Raw genomic sequence first — 19308 nt, 5'->3', positions numbered from 1 at the left:
CGCCAGCTCGCTCCAGATCTCCAGGCGCTTGACCCAATACTCCATGGGATCAACAGGGGCATCGCTGTCAAGCCCGCTGTACGACCCCATGTAGTCAGCCACCATGCGGGTCAGGCGCTGGCTGTGACCGGAGGAGGATGCTGCTGCATGCATCTCCTCTCTAGTCACTGCTGCCGGAGCCTCTACAGTCCTGTAAAGCTCGTGGCTGAGAGACAGCAGGTCTGTGGGGCGCTTGCTGCTGCTGGATGCAGGCACCTGCTGCTGCCTCTGTGCTGGCTGCTGGACAGTGGGGGTGGAAGGCTGGGGGAAGGCTTCCTCCAAGCGCTCAACAAGGGCCTGCTGCAAGCTCCTTATTTGTTGCGCTGGGTCTCCTCCTGCAGGCGGCAGGAACTGGCTCAACTTCCCCTTGAGGCGTGGGTCCAACATCATGCTGATCCAGATGTCCTCCCTCTGCTTCATCTGGATCACCCTGGGGTCCCTGCGCAGGCACGTCAGCATGTGCGCTGCCATTGGGAAGAGGCGGGCCACGTCTGCTGGCACATCGACGTCAGTGCTGTCCTCATCCTCCTCCTCTGCCGCCTCATCCTCTCTCCACCCCCGCACCAACTCAGCTGCGCTGTGCTGATCCCCCTCATCAGCAGCCAGGTCAGGGACCTCCACCAAGTCCTCCTCCTCCTCCCCCTCAGAGGTGGACTGCGCAGCTGGTTGCCGCTCCTGCTGGTCCAAGGCTGCCGCTCCCTGTTCCAGCAAAGCATCGAGGGCCCTGTTCAGCAGAGAAACCAGGGGCACCCACTCGCAGACCATAGCATGGTCCCTGCTCACCATGTTTGTGGCCTGCAGGAAGGGAGCCAGCACAAAGCACACCTGCTGCATGTGCCTCCAGTCATCATCGGGGACGATGGACGATGTTGCTGGTCTTGTCCCTTCTCTGAGCTGCGGAAACAGTGGCCAGGGCAAGGTACTGGTTGACAGCGTGCCTCTGTTCAACCAGACGCTCCAACATCGCCAGGGTGGAGTTCCAGCGAGTCGGAACGTCAAGGATCAGCCGATGGCGTGGCAGATCCAGCTCCTTTTGCACGTCTTCCAGGCTCGCACAGGCTGCAGCCGAGCGCCGGAAATGACGCACAACATTCCTTGCCGTTTCCAGCAGTTCGCCCATCCCCTGGTAGGTGCGCAGGAACTTCTGCACCACCAGGTTCAGCACGTGGGCAAGACAGGGGATGTGGGTCAGGTTTCCCCTGTCTATTGCGGCAACCAGATTGGCCCCATTGTCGGCCACCACCTCTCCGACTCTGAGGCCTCTGGGTGTCAGCCAAATCCTCTCCTGCTCCTGGAGTTTGGCCAACACATGGGTTGCCGTCAGCTTGGTCTTCCCAAGGCTGACCAAGTGCAGCAGCGCTTGGCAGTGGCGGGCCTTCACGCTGCTGCTGAGGCGGGGGGTTTGGCCAGGTGTGCCGGAGGATGGCAGAGGATCGGAGGAACCTGCTGCAGTTCCCCTGACCCTGCGGGGTGGCACCACCCACTGTGTTGCTGCTGCTGCTGTGCCCGCTGCTGCTCTCCCATCCTCACCCCCTTCCACCAAGCTGACCCAGTGGACAGTGAAGGACAGGTAGCGGCCTGTCCCGAAGCGGCTGCTCCAGGAGTCCATGGTGACGTGGACCCTTTCACCAACCGCGTGCTCCAGCCCTCTCTCCACATTGGCCATCACAAAGCGGTGCAGTGCAGGAATGGCCTTGCGGGAGAAAAAGTGTCTGCTGGGGAGCTGCCAGTCTGGGGCTGCGCAAGCAAGCAGCGCACGAATGTCGCTCCCCTCCTGCACGAGCGTGTACGGCAGGAGTTGGGAGCACATGGCCCGTGCCAGCAAGCCGTTCAGCTGCCGCACGCGACGGCTGCTGGGAGGCAGAGCCCTAACCACCCCCTGGAAGGACTCGCTCAACAGGCTCTGGCGTCGCTTTTTGCTGGCACGGGAATCAGCAGACACAGCGGAGGAGGCCACTGAGGACTGGCTGCCAGAACAGGCCTCAGTGTCGGCGGCAGGAGTTGCAGAGGGGGGAGGAGCAGTGCGTTTCCGCACTCCTGCTGGTGCTGCTGGAGGAGCAGGAGGGCGGGTGGCTGCTGTTGCTGCTGCTGCTGAAGGCTGTGCAATGATGGGTGTGGTGCCACTGCCAGCACCAGATTCCTTCAGCCTCTGGAACTCCTCATGCTGGTGGAAATGTTTCGCAGCAAGGTGGTTGATGAGCGAGCTGGTGCTGAACTTTAAGGGGTCTGCACCTCTGCTCAACTTCCGCTGACAGTGGTTGCAAGTGGCGTACTTGCTGTCCACAGTGGGCATGGTGAAAAAGCGCCAGATTGGTGACAGAAACATCCCCCTACGGCATGGAAGCGCTGCTGCCTGTCTCCCTGTGGTGGTTGGGGGGGGGGCTTGGGTGCGGCTGGTGGTGGTACTGGCTGATGCTGCTGCTGCTGCTGCTGAGCCTGAGACACCAGCAGGCTGTGGGACGCTGCCAATGCTTGCAATGATGCGCCTCCTTGCAAGGCCCACAAGCGCATCCTCCTCCTCCTCCTCAGAGCTGCTGAGGACGACATCCCCTGGAGGTGGTGGCACCCAGTCTCTGTCTGTCACCGGGTCATCATCATCATGCCCCTCCTGAAACATGTCCTGCTGGGATGATGACCCCCCAAACTCCTCTCCTGATGCATGGATGGGACGCTTGACTGTCGCCACAGTCTTGCTGTCCAATCCCTCCTCCCCCAAAGTGCCCATCAGCATCTCCTCCTCAAAATCGCCAACAACAGCAGACAATACCCTGATGGTGCCTGGGGTAAAAAGACTGCTGAGTGACAGGTCGGCGACTGATGGTGAACTGGCCTCCTCCCCAGGCCCTGCTGGGCGGCTGCTGCGAACAGGGGTGGTGGTGGTGGTGGTGGTGGTGGTGAGGGTGGAGGCCTCGGATGCAGAGCTGATGGCGGGCTGCTCATCCTCCGTCATGAGTTGCACCACAGTGTCTGCATCCTTTTCCTCAATGGGACGTTTCCGACCCGGCTGGAGGAAAATGGGAGCAGGTGCTACACGCTGCTGCTGCTGTGTCTCTGCAGCGTGAGTTGCAGATGCTCCTGCTGGGCGGCGCCCAAGGCGTCCACGGCCAGTGGCTATGGGAGGAATGTTAGCCACTGACGCTGCTGCTGCTGCTGCGGAACTGTGCATGGTGGCGCGCCCGCGGCCGCGGCTTGCCACAATGCTGCTCCCTCTCCTCCTGATTCCCTTGCTGCCCTTCCCCTTGCCCAAACCGCGCTGGCTGCCACTTCCAGACATCTTCAATGTTTTGGGAGTATAGACAAAAGTTTTTTAAAAGGGCGGGTGAAAAGTGGGGTACTTTAATGGAGTGGGTTGGTTGGTGAGGTGACTGAGTGAGTGTCCCCTAGTACAGTAAGTAAGTAGTAACAGTCAGGAAGTACAACTAGCAGTTACAATAATCAGTAGTAATCACAAGTAAATTTAGTGTGTGTACACTCAGACAGTGAGTGCACGCACGCAGGAGCTAGTAGCCTATGAACACAGTGACTGAGTGTCCTAGACTCCTAGTACAGTAAGAGTAAGTAGTAACAGTAAGTAGAACTAACTAATTACAATAATCAATCAGCGATCAGAAGGAAGTGGAGTGTGGGTGTGTGTACACTCAGACAGTGAGTGCACGCACGCAGGAGCTAGTAGCCTATGAACACAGTGACTGAGTGTCCTAGACTCCTAGTACAGTAAGAGTAAGTAGTAACAGTAAGTAGAACTAACTAATTACAATAATCAATCAGCGATCAGAAGGAAGTGGAGTGTGGGTGTGTGTACACTCAGACAGTGAGTGCACGCACGCAGGAGCTAGTAGCCTATGAACACAGTGACTGAGTGTCCTAGACTCCTAGTACAGTAAGAGTAAGTAGTAACAGTAAGTAGAACTAACTAATTACGATAATCAATCAGCGATCAGAAGGAAGTGGAGTGTGGGTGTGTGTACACTCAGACAGTGAGTGCACGCACGCAGGAGCTAGTAGCCTATGAACACAGTGACTGAGTGTCCTAGACTCCTAGTACAGTAAGAGTAAGTAGTAACAGTAAGTAGAACTAACTAATTACGATAATCAATCAGCGATCAGAAGGAAGTGGAGTGTGGGTGTGTGTACACTCAGACAGTGAGTGCACGCACGCAGGAGCTAGTAGCCTATGAACACAGTGACTGAGTGTCCTAGACTCCTAGTACAGTAAGAGTAAGTAGTAACAGTAAGTAGAACTAACTAATTACGATAATCAATCAGCGATCAGAAGGAAGTGGAGTGTGGGTGTGTGTACACTCAGACAGTGAGTGCACGCACGCAGGAGCTAGTAGCCTATGAACACAGTGACTGAGTGTCCTAGACTCCTAGTACAGTAAGAGTAAGTAGTAACAGTAAGTAGAACTAACTAATTACGATAATCAATCAGCGATCAGAAGGAAGTGGAGTGTGGGTGTGTGTACACTCAGACAGTGAGTGCACGCACGCAGGAGCTAGTAGCCTATGAACACAGTGACTGAGTGTCCTAGACTCCTAGTACAGTAAGAGTAAGTAGTAACAGTAAGTAGAACTAACTAATTACAATAATCAATCAGCGATCAGAAGGAAGTGGAGTGTGGGTGTGTGTACACTCAGACAGTGAGTGCACGCACGCAGGAGCTAGTAGCCTATGAACACAGTGACTGAGTGTCCTAGACTCCTAGTACAGTAAGAGTAAGTAGTAACAGTAAGTAGAACTAACTAATTACGATAATCAATCAGCGATCAGAAGGAAGTGGAGTGTGGGTGTGTGTACACTCAGACAGTGAGTGCACGCACGCAGGAGCTAGTAGCCTATGAACACAGTGACTGAGTGTCCTAGACTCCTAGTACAGTAAGAGTAAGTAGTAACAGTAAGTAGAACTAACTAATTACGATAATCAATCAGCGATCAGAAGGAAGTGGAGTGTGGGTGTGTGTACACTCAGACAGTGAGTGCACGCACGCAGGAGCTAGTAGCCTATGAACACAGTGACTGAGTGTCCTAGACTCCTAGTACAGTAAGAGTAAGTAGTAACAGTAAGTAGAACTAACTAATTACAATAATCAATCAGCGATCAGAAGGAAGTGGAGTGTGGGTGTGTGTACACTCAGACAGTGAGTGCACGCACGCAGGAGCTAGTAGCCTATGAACACAGTGACTGAGTGTCCTAGACTCCTAGTACAGTAAGAGTAAGTAGTAACAGTAAGTAGAACTAACTAATTACAATAATCAATCAGCGATCAGAAGGAAGTGGAGTGTGGGTGTGTGTACACTCAGACAGTGAGTGCACGCACGCAGGAGCTAGTAGCCTATGAACACAGTGACTGAGTGTCCTAGACTCCTAGTACAGTAAGAGTAAGTAGTAACAGTAAGTAGAACTAACTAATTACAATAATCAATCAGCGATCAGAAGGAAGTGGAGTGTGGGTGTGTGTACACTCAGACAGTGAGTGCACGCACGCAGGAGCTAGTAGCCTATGAACACAGTGACTGAGTGTCCTAGACTCCTAGTACAGTAAGAGTAAGTAGTAACAGTAAGTAGAACTAACTAATTACGATAATCAATCAGCGATCAGAAGGAAGTGGAGTGTGGGTGTGTGTACACTCAGACAGTGAGTGCACGCACGCAGGAGCTAGTAGCCTATGAACACAGTGACTGAGTGTCCTAGACTCCTAGTACAGTAAGAGTAAGTAGTAACAGTAAGTAGAACTAACTAATTACAATAATCAATCAGCGATCAGAAGGAAATGGAGTGTGGGTGTGTGTACACTCAGACAGTGAGTGCACGCACGCAGGAGCTAGTAGCCTATGAACACAGTGACTGAGTGTCCTAGACTCCTAGTACAGTAAGAGTAAGTAGTAACAGTAAGTAGAACTAACTAATTACGATAATCAATCAGCGATCAGAAGGAAATAGAGTGTGTGTTGTGTGTGTACACTCAGACAGTGAGTGCACGCACGCAGGAGCTAGTAGCCTATGGACAGTGACTGAGTGTCCTAGACTCCTAGTACAGTAAGAGTAAGTAGTAACAGTAAGTACAACTAACTAATTACGATAATCAATCAGCGATCAGAAGGAAGTGGAGTGTGGGTGTGTGTACACTCAGACAGTGAGTGCAGTGTGCACACGCAGGAGCTAGTAGCCTATATGAACAGTGACTGAGTGTCCCTACGGGTACAGTAAGAGTAAGTAGTAAGTAAGTACAACTAACTAACAATAATCTATCAGTAATCAGAAGGAAATAGAGTGTGTGTACAGTACACACAGACAGTGAGTGAGTGCACACACGCAGGAGCTAGCTAGTAGCCTATAAACAGTGACAGTCAGTGAGTGTCCTACTCCTAGTACAGTATAACTACAATACTATTAGTAAAGGACAGCAGAAATACTGGTATGAGAGAAATAAACAGAGGACAGCTGCCCACAGAGGCAAGGCCCCCCTGAGGCCTAGACCTGTAAGCTTGCAGCAGCTGCCTGGCTGTCTCTAATGTAACACACAAGCTACTAACTAAAATACAATGTCTATCTAACTAACAACAATATAGGTGTATATGGCAGGTGTAGGTGAGCAAAAACGCTAGGTAAATGACCACAATAGAGCACTTGCTAAGCCAAAGCACAAAGGAGCAACTCTCTCTCTGTACAAGTCTCAGGCAAGCATGGAAAAACCTAACATGGCGGCCGCTATTTATAGGGTAGGGGCTGGCCAGGGTCCCCCTCTGTGATTGGCTGCCGTCAGAGGGCCTGGGAGCCCTCTGATTGGCTCTAAGGACATCAATCTGGGCTATGACGCTATTCGAGCTCGGTACCGAGCTCGAATAGCGCCGGGTTGCTCGAATAGCTCGAATAGTGAATGGGCTATTCGAGTGTACTCGGATAGCCCATTCGAATAGCTCCAGCTATTCGGAGCTCGAATACCGAGCTCGAATAGCTGAAAAAGAGCTCGAATATTCGAGCTACTCGAATATTTGAGCTCTGCTGAGCACCACTGGTCACAACCTCTGCAACCCCTATTGCTATGCCACTGCAGGTCACTTGTGTCAGAGGCAGAGCCCTTAACCAGTGCACTATCCAGCCACTGCTGGATAGTGTACTGGTAAATTCTATTGCAGCTAACCACACCCCTTCCTGTTTTGGGGCATTTGACAAGCTGCTTGTTGAATATTTTAGGGGTGATTTAACGGCAGAAGGGGGCCTCGGCATGGTGAAAATAAGGCATACAGGCATGTCATTGGCCAAGTAACATGCCTGTGGGCTCCACTCACTACGGAAAATCTACCTCAGGTACACTTTAAACTGAAACTAAGAATGTGAGACTGCAGGAAGGTTCTATTTCCCATGAGTACTTCGCATACAATTAATTGTCTCATAAGTTTATTTTCAGTCCAGGTTTGCTGTTAAGACTCCAATAGCCTGCCTTTCTCTCTGGCCTTTTTATTAAAAAAAAAGAACCTAAATGTGCTTGTTCAGTTTACATGAATAGTATTCTTCTTGTTTTACACTCTAGAGGAAGGGGCGTCCTACAATCCATGTGACAGCACTTACTGTGGACCCTATGCAGAATCTGAGCCAGAGGTGAAAGCAGTTGCCCAGTTTATCTACAAAAGGAGAAAGTTTATTAAAATCTACATTACATTCCATGCCTATGCTCAAATGCTGCTCTATCCCTATTCCTACCAATACGATGCCATCCCAAATTACAAGTGCGTGGTAAGTAAAAGTGGCGAGCCAACCAAATGGATTGTCATATGGGTGTGGAATGCAAAGAACACTTGTCATTTTTACCTAATGTATTTTTTTCTGCTGCAAAGCATTTAGGCCTCAATCATATCATGACGTGCTTCTGTGCACATTTGGAAGCGTGTATGATGTGCGACATGCAAGAATGGCAGAAGGGCATAGACAGCCCTTCTGCCATCCGCATCATAGGCGATAGGTAGCAGTGCGATGCGCTATGATGCACTTGCGTACTGCTGCATGCATTCTGCCCACAAGCGCAGCGCTGACCCATTCACTGTAATAAATGGGATCAGCAGCGCGTAGCGGCGCAGATGGCGTGCAATGGTAGGCGCTGCGTTCCGATCGCGTGTCATGATGTGAATGTACCCTTAAAGAGACACTGAAGCGAAAAAAAAAATATGATATAGTGAATTGGTTGTGTACTATGAATAATTACTAGAAGATTAGCAGCAAATAAAATATTCTCCTACTTTTATTTTCAGGTATATAGTGTTTTTTCTAACATTGCATTATTCTATAATATGTGCACATTACACAACACTCAGCATTCAAAATGAGTCTTTCAGAGCAGTCTGTGAAGTAATGAAGTCTCCTCTAGCAGAGGAAAAGTAAACAGTACAATAACACTTGAGATAATAAAAGTCAGATAACAGCCCTCTCCAGGACTAACTTGGTCGGAGAGTTAATAGCTTTTTTGCATAGAGATAACAGCTGGAGTTTCTTAACTCTTCCTGTACTGGAAACAATTAGACTGATGTATCTGATCTTAATGTATTATTTCTTAGCTGTACTACACATACAAATCATAATATCATCATTTTTTTTTCGCTTCAGTGTCTCTTTAAATATTCTTCAAATATGTTTTTATTGATCTTTCAAAGCACATTATAAGCAAGGGAGAAATGTGTTTAAAATTAATTTCAATAACTGAAATAATTTGAGAATGCTGTTAATTAATGCATAGTGGTATCCATTACCAATGAGATGTACTAACATTCATGCATACACTTGCACATTTCCCGATACATAGCCTGATAAAGAGGATGGCCCATCCACACCTTTCTGAAATACATTTATGGAGCTCGGGGAGGGCAATTTCACGTCAATATTCACTTTTTGCAGAACTATACACAACACACCCCACCCAACTCTTAGTAGCCCTCTGCCTCCATGCCAGTTAGTATTTTCCAGGCCAGGGAATGTAGTGTTTACAAGTGTAGGGTTCCACTCCCTGAGCAGTAATAGCCCACAGGATTAGAAGGTACCCTTCAAAAGGGAATGGCATCAAAGCCTTATCTTTCCCATTTGCAGAGCACCCTTGTCCACTGTTAGGACCAAGGGCTTATTCCAGTTTGGCAGCCAGGAGGAGTTGGGGTAACAACCCCCGCATGTTGTGGCCCTGCAAAGGACTTATGGTCCTTTTTTTCATCTTTACTCTGCCTGCTGATCTACGTTTCTTTATTCTTATGTATACACTTTTGTCTTCTTATATCATCCTATTCTGTATTTTTCATTTAATTAGAAAAAAAAAATCAACATCAGCAGAGATGCTTTATAAACATTTTTCTCCCCCAAAAAATGTTTACACTGTAATAAAATAATAACTTTCTGTATATAGAGCAGCCTCATCTTCTATTTAGCAAGAGTTTTGCTACCTTTGCTGTCAACTACGGTAGGTTTCATGGTTAAAAATTCTTCATTTTCCAAAAAAGCGAACGCTGCATATGTAGGTAATATATTTCATCGGCATCACATATTTATCTGGGTCCCCAGTCCCCGCTACCCCCTTCAGCTACATGCGTAGAAATTGTTAAAATATAATGTCCGCAGCGAGCAAGGAAGATTAATTTCTCTACACTTCCACCACTCGCCGCATCACTTCCTGCAATGCCGCCCTCCGAAGTACAGAGGGCGACATTGCAGGGACTGACACGGCGAGCGGTGGAAGTGGAGAGAAGGTTCCCCCCCCCCTGCAGACATTATATTTTAACAATTTCTGCACATGTACCTGGAGGGGGTTAGTGGGGACGGGGGACCCAGGTGAGGGAGGAGGGGGAACGACCCCGCTGCCACTCCCATCCTGGCTGCTATACCCCTCCATCCATTTTTTGGAACAAAAAAAACGCACATGCGTTTAGGTTTGCCAGGGTCACGGACCGCCAGCATTACGGACCGCAGGCTCCGTCCCGCAACCGTACTTAGTGTGGACCCAGCCTAAGTGGTTGCGGGAAAAATATACCTTGAGATATTCCTAGCTGGCTCTACACTAATGCATAAATATATTTTTTTAATAAAATAAATTCGAAAATGAACAGGGTCGGACTTCAATATTTCATAGCAATTTTTTGTTTCATGCAAAAAAAATTCACTTTACGCAACTAGTATAAATGTTTTTGGGCAGTTTCTGATATCTAACAGAAAGCATAAGACTGTATTGCCCCATCATGAGATGTATACTGGCTTGCTGCTCCCAGACCTGTCCATCCCTCATGTTACTAAAGCAGAATTATCCATCTTTTTATAGTCAATGGTGTAGAAATTACCCAGTAGCTGCCAATGACCAAGCTTTTCTTTACCTTTCATTGTCTGGCATTTTACTGTATATTGCATGTGATGCTTTCTTAATCTTTAATATTGATCCTATAAACAAGGCCTTAAAGTGGGTCAATATAGCATTGTACTCACAGTGCTAGTGCATGCCTCAGAGCGCTTCATGGGTAATTGTCCATAAATAAGCATCAACTGGTCGGGAGACTGGGTGGCTATGATTTATGTTCATTTTGCAACACGTCATTTCTGGCCCCACTATGTTATTCCATGTTCTACAGCAATACACCATTGGGGATGCTGTTTTCTTTGCCATCTGGCTGGGAGCACACTAGGCTGTGCAGAAAAACACGAGATTTCTGCATTGTGTGTTTTTGTTTGCATTTGCATTTTTTCATGCATTTTTGTGCATTTGTGGTTTACATTTTTCTTAATATTCTCAGGTTTTTTTTTGAAATTAATTAACGAGATCCCCGCACTTTGATTGGCCCAATAGGCTGCCTGTCACTTGACAGGCAGCCTACTAGGCTAAAGTGCGTGGATCTCGTCCTACAAAGTAAATCAACCACCAAATCAGCTAGCTAATTGTACAAGCTGTTAGTCAGTATTTCTCCTCTCTGGCTCTCGGGGAAAATTGCTGATGTTGCTGAAACCCAAGAGAAGCTGATGACGTTTCTGACACTTCCGCTACCCGGAGGATCAACTATGTACGCATCACCATGGCAACAGGAACGTGAGACCTACTGTCCCAGTTTGAAACACATTGTATGGCTCCCGCAGAATTACATTTTAAAATATGTGCGTTTATAGCTCTCTCAGCCAAACAGGTTCCTGACCCCTGGCCTATAGTGTCCCTCACTGATAACAAATTACAGCTATAAAACATTTTTCTAAGCAAATAACTGGGTTTCTGACTGCTAGGGATAGATAAAAAGTTCAATAGTTCATGTATTTTCCCTCTGGGATGCTTTAGACACTGCTAAATCTACTTTGTAAATGTTTATACATAAAATAAAACCATGAATTGTCTAAAAAAAAAGTATTTTTTAGGAATAGGAGGACAGATTCAATTGTTTATCTCACATCAGTTTATTTTCGTTTTTGGGTTCCTCCCAATGACCCTAACAATTTACAGCGTGGAAATAAGGTGGTGTCCTTCCTGATAGAGACCAGTATAATGTAGTATTTTCTGTGCATTTTTTTTAACACAGGAATCAGCTGCATATAAAGCTGTTCAAGCCATAAACTCAGCTTATGGCATGCGGTACAGACATGGTCCAGCATCATACACGTTATGTAAGTATCTTTTTGTAGGAATCTGTGTCTCTCTAGACAAACTATCCTAAAATCTTGCGTTTCTTGTAAAAACCAATGTTGACAGCCAACCTACCCATAAACCTGTGTAATTGACATTTAATATCGATGTGCGTGTACAACATATAACCAAGGCATAATAAACAAAAGGTATCGCTACTTGGAATATATAAGTGTGTTCATAGAATAGACCCAGGGGACACGTTCGTAAATATCACCATTTTCCAAAAGTGTATAATATATTTGTAAGCAAGGGACCTGGATAAGATTATGAACTCTTTGTGAGGGTATGGGCTTTGTATACGCTGGTATCAAGGACTTGCAGCTGGAACTTGTAAAATGAACGCTGGCATTAGACCGCATTAAATGTTCTCCTGGGTAGTTGGAGGCCTGCCAAGCAGAACTATAGAAAGGACGGAGGATTGCAGCACCAACGCCGCTACACCACTGAATATCGTTTTGAAGCAGACACTTCACATATCAAACCAATGTGCTGTTTATTATGTTGGTAACAATGATTTTGTTCCCCTTTCTTCAGAAATAAGATCCGTTGAACATTCTAGTAGGTGGCTTGCACCCCAGTTGGGATCCAAGAGCACGCAGATTTATTTGCTGTTTTGATCCTGTCAGATATAACCAGTGCATGATTTTCATCAAAGCGCTGTATGGAGTAGGCCCTTGAAATGAAAAGCCTTTTGTTTCATTTTTTAGCCACTTCCAAATAAATCAGACAGACGTAGGAGAAACACACACACTGGACGAAGGCAGGAGGAACCAAGCATTGACGGTGTTTGTTTTTATCTTGCTTGGCATCCAGCAAGGATATGATTCTGGGGGGCTTTGTTCAGAAATGTTACTTTCTGCCTCAGTAGCTACCCAAGAAAACTCTTTCTGTTCTGTGAGAATGGTGTAGCCAGAAACAAAAAATGCATTGCCAAAATGATACATTTCGATGCTAACTAAAAAGTTTAAATACCACAAGTTTATATTTGTATCTGTAGAAAGGTGGGGGCACCCAGGGATCTATATATATATATATATATATATATATATATATATATATATATATATATATATATATATATATATATATACATATATATATATATATATATATATACACATATATATATATATATATATATATATATATATATACTGTATATATATCAGGAAGTCCATTGTATAGAAAATAAAATTATATATAAAACGAGTTATCTTTTCGTGCCCACTCTTTAAAGTGGATCCAAGATAAACTTTTACTCATTGCATAATTGTGCCCCTTACATCTAGTTCATAGGGCATTCCTCAAGCCAAATACTTTTTTTTGTTTTAATACCCTAATTTCCTATAAACTAAACAAGCCTCGCCCACAGCTCCTCCAGGGCCTAGGCATTCTGAGTCCCATGTAGCAAGTGCTCATGGGAGTTCAGCCTGGGGGAGGAGGCTTTTCCCGAAGAAGGAGGCATTACCATCCAGAGATTTCAGAGCAAGGGTTGGAGAGGGGAGGAGAGAGGAGGAGAGGGGAGTGGAGTTTTCACAGGCTGAGGGCTGGAGATGCAGATCAGCTTGCCTGTGTGTAATGATAACAAACAGAACATGGCTGCTCTCATTGTATCACAGGAAGATATAATCATACACTGTTGAAGCTGTTTGCAGCTAGATTTGCTGTGTAAAACATTTAAGCTTTAGATAAGATATATAGACAAGTTACTTGTTATAGTTAGTTTTTCATTGCGGATCCGCTTTAAACTGCACTGCTCAAGGCACTCTTATTGACCTGAGGAAGCGGGCGAAGTCCCGTGAAACGATTTGTCTTTTTATAATCGTGCGTGAATAAACCTTACCAGATATAAACCCTCCTTTTTTTCTGGGTTATGTCATCTGGAGAGGTAAGATACCTTTTTTTATTTAATTTTGTATTTTCTATACAATGGACATCCTGATATATATATCCCTCCACCTTTCTACATTGCCTATTACACCTCTTTTTGGAGGTGTGATGTCCCCTCCACTGGTGTGGTGCCATCCACAGCCACTAAGAACCGTAGGAGTGTGACCTCCCTGTTCTAGCAGGACCTGGAGCACTAAGTGGGGTCGGTATTTTCCCCATTGGCAATGTATGGTGGTTGCAGGTTCTGCAACCCACCTTTGTGAGTATAACTACTCTTGTATATTGAGCTATACCCAGTATCCTACATTTCTGCACTATTTGGCTACTGGTCTCGTTTGTCACATAGGTTACCGTGGTTCCCCCACAGTGACTGTCCCTATTTTCTTATATTTGTATCTGACTTTTAGCATATATGCCTGTTACCAATGACAAAATTAATTTTGTGTTTCAGATCTTAGTTCCGGCAGCTCCATTGACTGGGCCTATAATATTGGTATACCATACGCATTTGCCTTTGAACTTCGGGACACTGGATATTATGGATTTTTACTTCCAGAAGGCCTTATTCGGCCAACTTGTATAGAAACAATGTTAGCAGTTAAGAATATCACAATGCACTTGCTTAGGAAATGCCGTTAAGTTTTATATGGGGAATAAGGGTACGTTTCCACTTGAGCGGCGCGATTTGCTCGCGGAAACCGCGTCAACGAATCCGCATGCGGTTGCGGATTCGTTGACGTTTCCATGTGGATTTTCACGCGGAATCGCCCGTGGTTTTAACGACGCGATTTTAACCATGTCAATGCCGGCAAGCATTGACATGGGTTTTTAAATGAAATCGCACGCGGAAACGCCGGGAAAACCACAAGACTCAAGTGCTTGCGGTTTTCCTATTTAGTTACATGACCGACGATTCGCGTGCGAGTGTGCGGCGTGCGAATTCTGACGGCTCTGCTGTGCAGATTTTTTCTGCAGAGCGAGCCGCACAGAATTCCTGACAAGTGGAAACGGCGCCATCCACTTGTATTGGTTGAGCGAATCTGCATGCAGGAAACGCATGCAGATTCGCTCTAGTGGAAACGAGCCCTAAGAGTATATCTTAAAATGCACTTCAATTCCATTTAAAGCATACATGTCAAACTCCGCCCTTCAGGCCAAATCTGGCCCTCAGAGCGATTACATTTGGCCCTCAAGTGGTTTCCCCACTATGCATTATGTTTGGCCCACTCTAGACCACCAGGGAAGCTACTGTATATTGGAGGTGAAGCCCTAGAACCCCAGGTAAGCCATATGGGAGGCACTAAACACTAGGGACCTGTATAAGGGAGGGGGGACCTCTAGACACAAGGGAACTGTATAGGGGAGGGAGGCCATCAGACATCTGGGAACTTAATGAGGGAGGCCAGTAGGCATTGAGGTTGGCCCGCGACTTGGTCCCAGTGTACAATTTTGGCCCACTTTTTTAATTAATAAATAAAAAATAAAAAAAACACTGCTAATCTCAGCAGCAATCAGAGACCACAAAAAGAATGCTCTATTAATGGGAAGAAAAGGAGGTAAAATTCATTTGGGTAGTAAGTTGTATGGCTGAGCATTAAGCAATAAACTGTTAAAGTTGTGAAGTGCGGAATTATATGGGCCCGTTTCCACTTGTGCGGTGCAAATTAGTTGTGGAAAACGTGAAAACGAATTCGCACGCGGATGCAAATTCTACCGAGAATTTTACCGCGAATTCGTGGGCGTTTTCGCATATGTTAGTAAGTATGCAAATTTAACCATGTCAGTGCCTGTGTACTTTTACATTGATTTTATGCGAAAATGCCTGCAAATTCGCTGTAAAATTCGCATATGAAAAACGCATGCAAATTTCCTATTAAATACATTATATGCAAATCGCACTCTGAGGGCTTTGCCATGCAGATTTTTCCTGCACACAAAACCGCACAGGATTTCTGACAAGTGGAAACAGGCCCATCCACTTGTGTTGTCTATGCGAATCTGCATGCAGGAAACGCATGCAGATTCGCTCTAGTGAAAATGGGCCCTAAAAAATCGCCTAGTGACTAGGGGGTAAAAACCTGTGGTCCTCTAGTGGTTAAACAGCATTCCATAAATACATTCCAAAGCGCCAGCAGGAACTGTAGCAATCATGACATAGTGATCTGTCTGGTTGGATCACTGAAGATATCTCTGACACTAGAATGTTATAGTTATTGCGCTGCCTAGTCCCGCAAAGCCGTTCCGAGGACCTCGTATCACTCCACTTCTGGCCCCGCCTCCCCTCTCTCCCTGGAGAAAAACACCAAGATATTTACTACAGTAAACATCTTGGCATTTTTCTCCAGGGAGAGAGGGGAGGCGGGACCCGGCGCCGGAAGTCGAGTGATGCACGGTCTTCGGAACGGCTTTGCGGGACAAGGCAGCGCAGGTAGCGGTAACTATAAATTTATTTTACTGGTAACCAGCTAGATTTTTACTTTACGCTGGAGATCCACTTTAAGAAACGATTCTGAATCTGAGCTGCATTTTCACTTATAACAACCATTTTTTCCCTTCGGTATTTTAGTACAAATTAATCTGCAATGGTCAGTTTGGGAGAGCGAATCCATCTCATCTCAATAGGTGGCCATATTAACAATACAGTTAAAGTGCAAAATTCTTGCTGTTTTTAGAATGGTAATCCCAGGTTCCTGTTCACACTACGAATTCATGACTTTGAACTTTTTACTTCCTTTTATTGTGCTATGCCACATCCCACTGTCTATTGCCAGAGCCTGAATCGATGTAGTGTCATTAAATGTATACATAATCCCAGTCCTCTAAAAAAAAAAAGCACGGTTATGGTTCCGCCCTGTTCCAAAACGGTAGCAAAGAAAACACACTTGATCACCTCTATTACCACTCAACTTTTGTGATCAAACACTGGTACCCACTTGGTGTGGACTCAAGTACAAATAGACTCATGTATATTCATAGGAGGATAACCCTAATCATGTGAAAAATGCTTTCCAGTCATTCCATTAAAGTTCAGATAACCAAATAAACTGACAGCGCTTTGTTTATACTGTATATTATTTAGAATTTCTTAATGCTGAAAACTTTCTATGATGAATTGACTTTGTCAAGCAGATGTAACCCTGGGGTATTTGTACCACATGTTGACAAAATTAACTCTACATCAAAAGACGTAACTCACCCTCTCGGCCGTACTTCCATATACGTTCGCCTCCTAGCGAAACTTTGATGGGGTTCCGCAGTTTTCACACCCCTTCCCTTGCCTCCCCTTCGTGCCCTTAACGGTCTTGGGGCCCATCTCACAAGGGTCCTAAAACAAATGTGGCCATCATGATCGTCACACCCTTAGCAAGCGTAGCCACAAAAACACCTGATCTGACATATAAACCTCTGTATTGGAAGGAGGCAAGATTATCAGTTGGGGCCCCCCCACAGCTCTGGGCCCTTCTGCAATCGCCAGGGCTACTCCTCTCTATTTACGCCCCTGAGTACTGCTTTGATCCAGAGGTATAGATAGTCAAGCAGTGACAAAGGTTAGCTGGGTAAGAGCCTGCAGATATTATTTTGATATTTAAAAAATATCCTATCGCTGGATTTCCTCTTGGACCTTATTGCACATCAGAGATTTTATGTACGTATGTTTTCAACTAGCATTTCTCAATACTGGCCAGTGCTTACAATACATCATTTTCTTTTGTATTCCACTGCAGTTTAATCCATACTGCTGGTTTAATAATTATTACCACAGCAGGGAAATCTTAAAACATGGCCTGCTGTGGGCATTTGAGGAATGCAGCTGAGAAATAATAATATTTAAAGCGGAACTGAAGTTTTAAAACAAACTGATTCACTTACCTGGGGCTTCTGCAAGCCCCCAGCAGCTGTTCTGTCCTGCGCCGGTCCTCCATGATCCTTCGTTCTCCCGCCGCCAGCTACTTTTGGTTTCGCCGCTGGGCCACTGCGCCTGCGCGGCTCTGGCCGTATCTTTCTTCGCGTTCCAGTCTGCAATAGCGCTATTGCAGACGGGAACGTGTAAAAAGGATATGCTTGGCAGGGCTGCGCAGCCCTCGACTTACAATTCGAGGAACGAAATGGAGTGGCGGCAGGAGAACGGAGGATCGTGGAGGACCGGCGCAGGACAGGACGGCTGCTGGGGGCTTGTAGAAGCCCCAGGCAAGTGAAACAGTTTGTTTTAAAACTAACTTCAGTTCCGCTTTAAGTGACATTAAGGACACTGCATAGTTTTAGTTTCTGCCTTTGTTACCTTTTTTTAAAGCATGGATTTATTCTATAAATTGGGTTGAAAATAGGACAATCACTAGCTGTGCTGTTTCCAAAGAGCTTCTCATGTGGGTATCATTTTGTGAGCATAAGGGGAAGATTTATCAAAACTAGCGAAAAGGAAATCAGAGCCCATTGGAGCAGACAAGGCCGGATTTATACTTTTTCTGCCACTCGGTCACCGTGTCTTGAGGCTTCCCTTGTGTGGCATCCCTCCACTTATCTTTGTGCTGCCCCCTCTTCCAGTTCAAACCTTCATGTACAGCAGCCTCCTTCAGTTATAGACAGATCCCTTTGGCAGCACAGGTCAAGCTGAGACAGAGGCGAGAGAGGCTCCAGCCTCAGGGCGCAGTGTAAGAGCGGGCGCACAACTCACTCAGGTATCATTCCCCTATTGTGTTTGAAGCAGAGAGAAATAAGAAAAGGGGATACATGGCAATGACTGCACGCCAAATTTACAATCTTAGTATTTCGTTTGCAATGTCTTCTTCCATGTTTGGCCAGCAGTCACCCAAGGCCTGAGCCTTGGGGGCCTTTCCAGAAATCCAGCCTTGGTAGCAGACATTCAGAGTGACCAGATAGAATCTTTATTACATTTAGCATCCCAATTCTGATTGGATACTCTGGCTAACTGCTCCATTTTTACTCCAGATTTTTTCTCACTTGTCCTAATTGGAATGGCAGTTCAGTTATCAGTTGAACACAATGGTGGACAGTGATTGCTAGCTGCATAGCTTTGTACTGCATCAGACTAATTGGACTAATCAGATCCAGTTCCTGTTGATTTTGAGTAGCCCAATTATACGCTGCTTACAATTTTCATGTAATATGCATGCAAGCCAGTGTATAGTGTAAGTAGTTCTTAAAGTGACACTGAAGCGGAAAAAAAACATATGATATAATGAATTGTGTTTGTTGTACGGATAATTAATAGAACATTAGTAGCAAAGAAAATAGTCTCATATTTATTTTTAGTTAAAGGTTATAGCTTTTTTTTTTTTATAAAATTGCATAATTCTCTAGTATTTGCAGTTTACAAACTACACTTTTATAAACTGCAAAACTGCATTTTACAAACTGCATTTTAAACTATGAAACAGAGCAGAACTAATTACCCTTTGAACTGCTCTGCAGTAAAATCTTATCTGGTGTTGTCTTTCACTGTTTCTTTGATGTATAAGGGCTTCAGAAAATAGCACTGCATAGATAACAAGTGAAGTTCTTAACTCATCCTGTACTGGAAACAATATGAGACGCATATCTGTGCTACTAATGTTCTACTTCTTAGCTGTACTTCACATACAATTCATGATATCATAAGTTTATTTTAAATTCAGATTCCCTTTAAGCCAATAGGGATGACGAAGTAGAGCAGCACAATGATAAACCCACATTCCTGGCATTATAAGAAATGTAACATTTGTGTAAATGTAGATTTTATAGCATTTTTT

The 19308-nt window shown here is 45.6% G+C and overlaps 1 protein-coding gene across 2 annotated transcripts in view; it reads left to right on the top strand.

Moving 5' to 3' along the window:
• CPA6 (carboxypeptidase A6) overlaps positions 1–15804 on the top strand; it is a 160463-nt gene extending 144659 nt beyond the window's left edge. For both annotated transcript variants that reach the window (XM_068234820.1, XM_068234819.1), the window contains 3 exons: positions 7574–7776; positions 11565–11649; positions 14013–15804. In XM_068234820.1, the coding sequence (XP_068090921.1) occupies positions 7574–7776; positions 11565–11649; positions 14013–14200 (476 nt within the window). In that variant the 3' untranslated portion in view covers positions 14201–15804. The remainder of the gene's footprint in view (positions 1–7573; positions 7777–11564; positions 11650–14012) is intronic.
• The last annotated feature ends 3504 nt before the right edge of the window (positions 15805–19308 follow it).

Source organism: Hyperolius riggenbachi, chromosome 5, assembly GCF_040937935.1.
Source record: "Hyperolius riggenbachi isolate aHypRig1 chromosome 5, aHypRig1.pri, whole genome shotgun sequence".
In the NCBI taxonomy this organism is placed as follows: domain Eukaryota; kingdom Metazoa; phylum Chordata; class Amphibia; order Anura; family Hyperoliidae; genus Hyperolius; species Hyperolius riggenbachi.
This window is presented reverse-complemented; position numbering and strand designations above follow the sequence as displayed.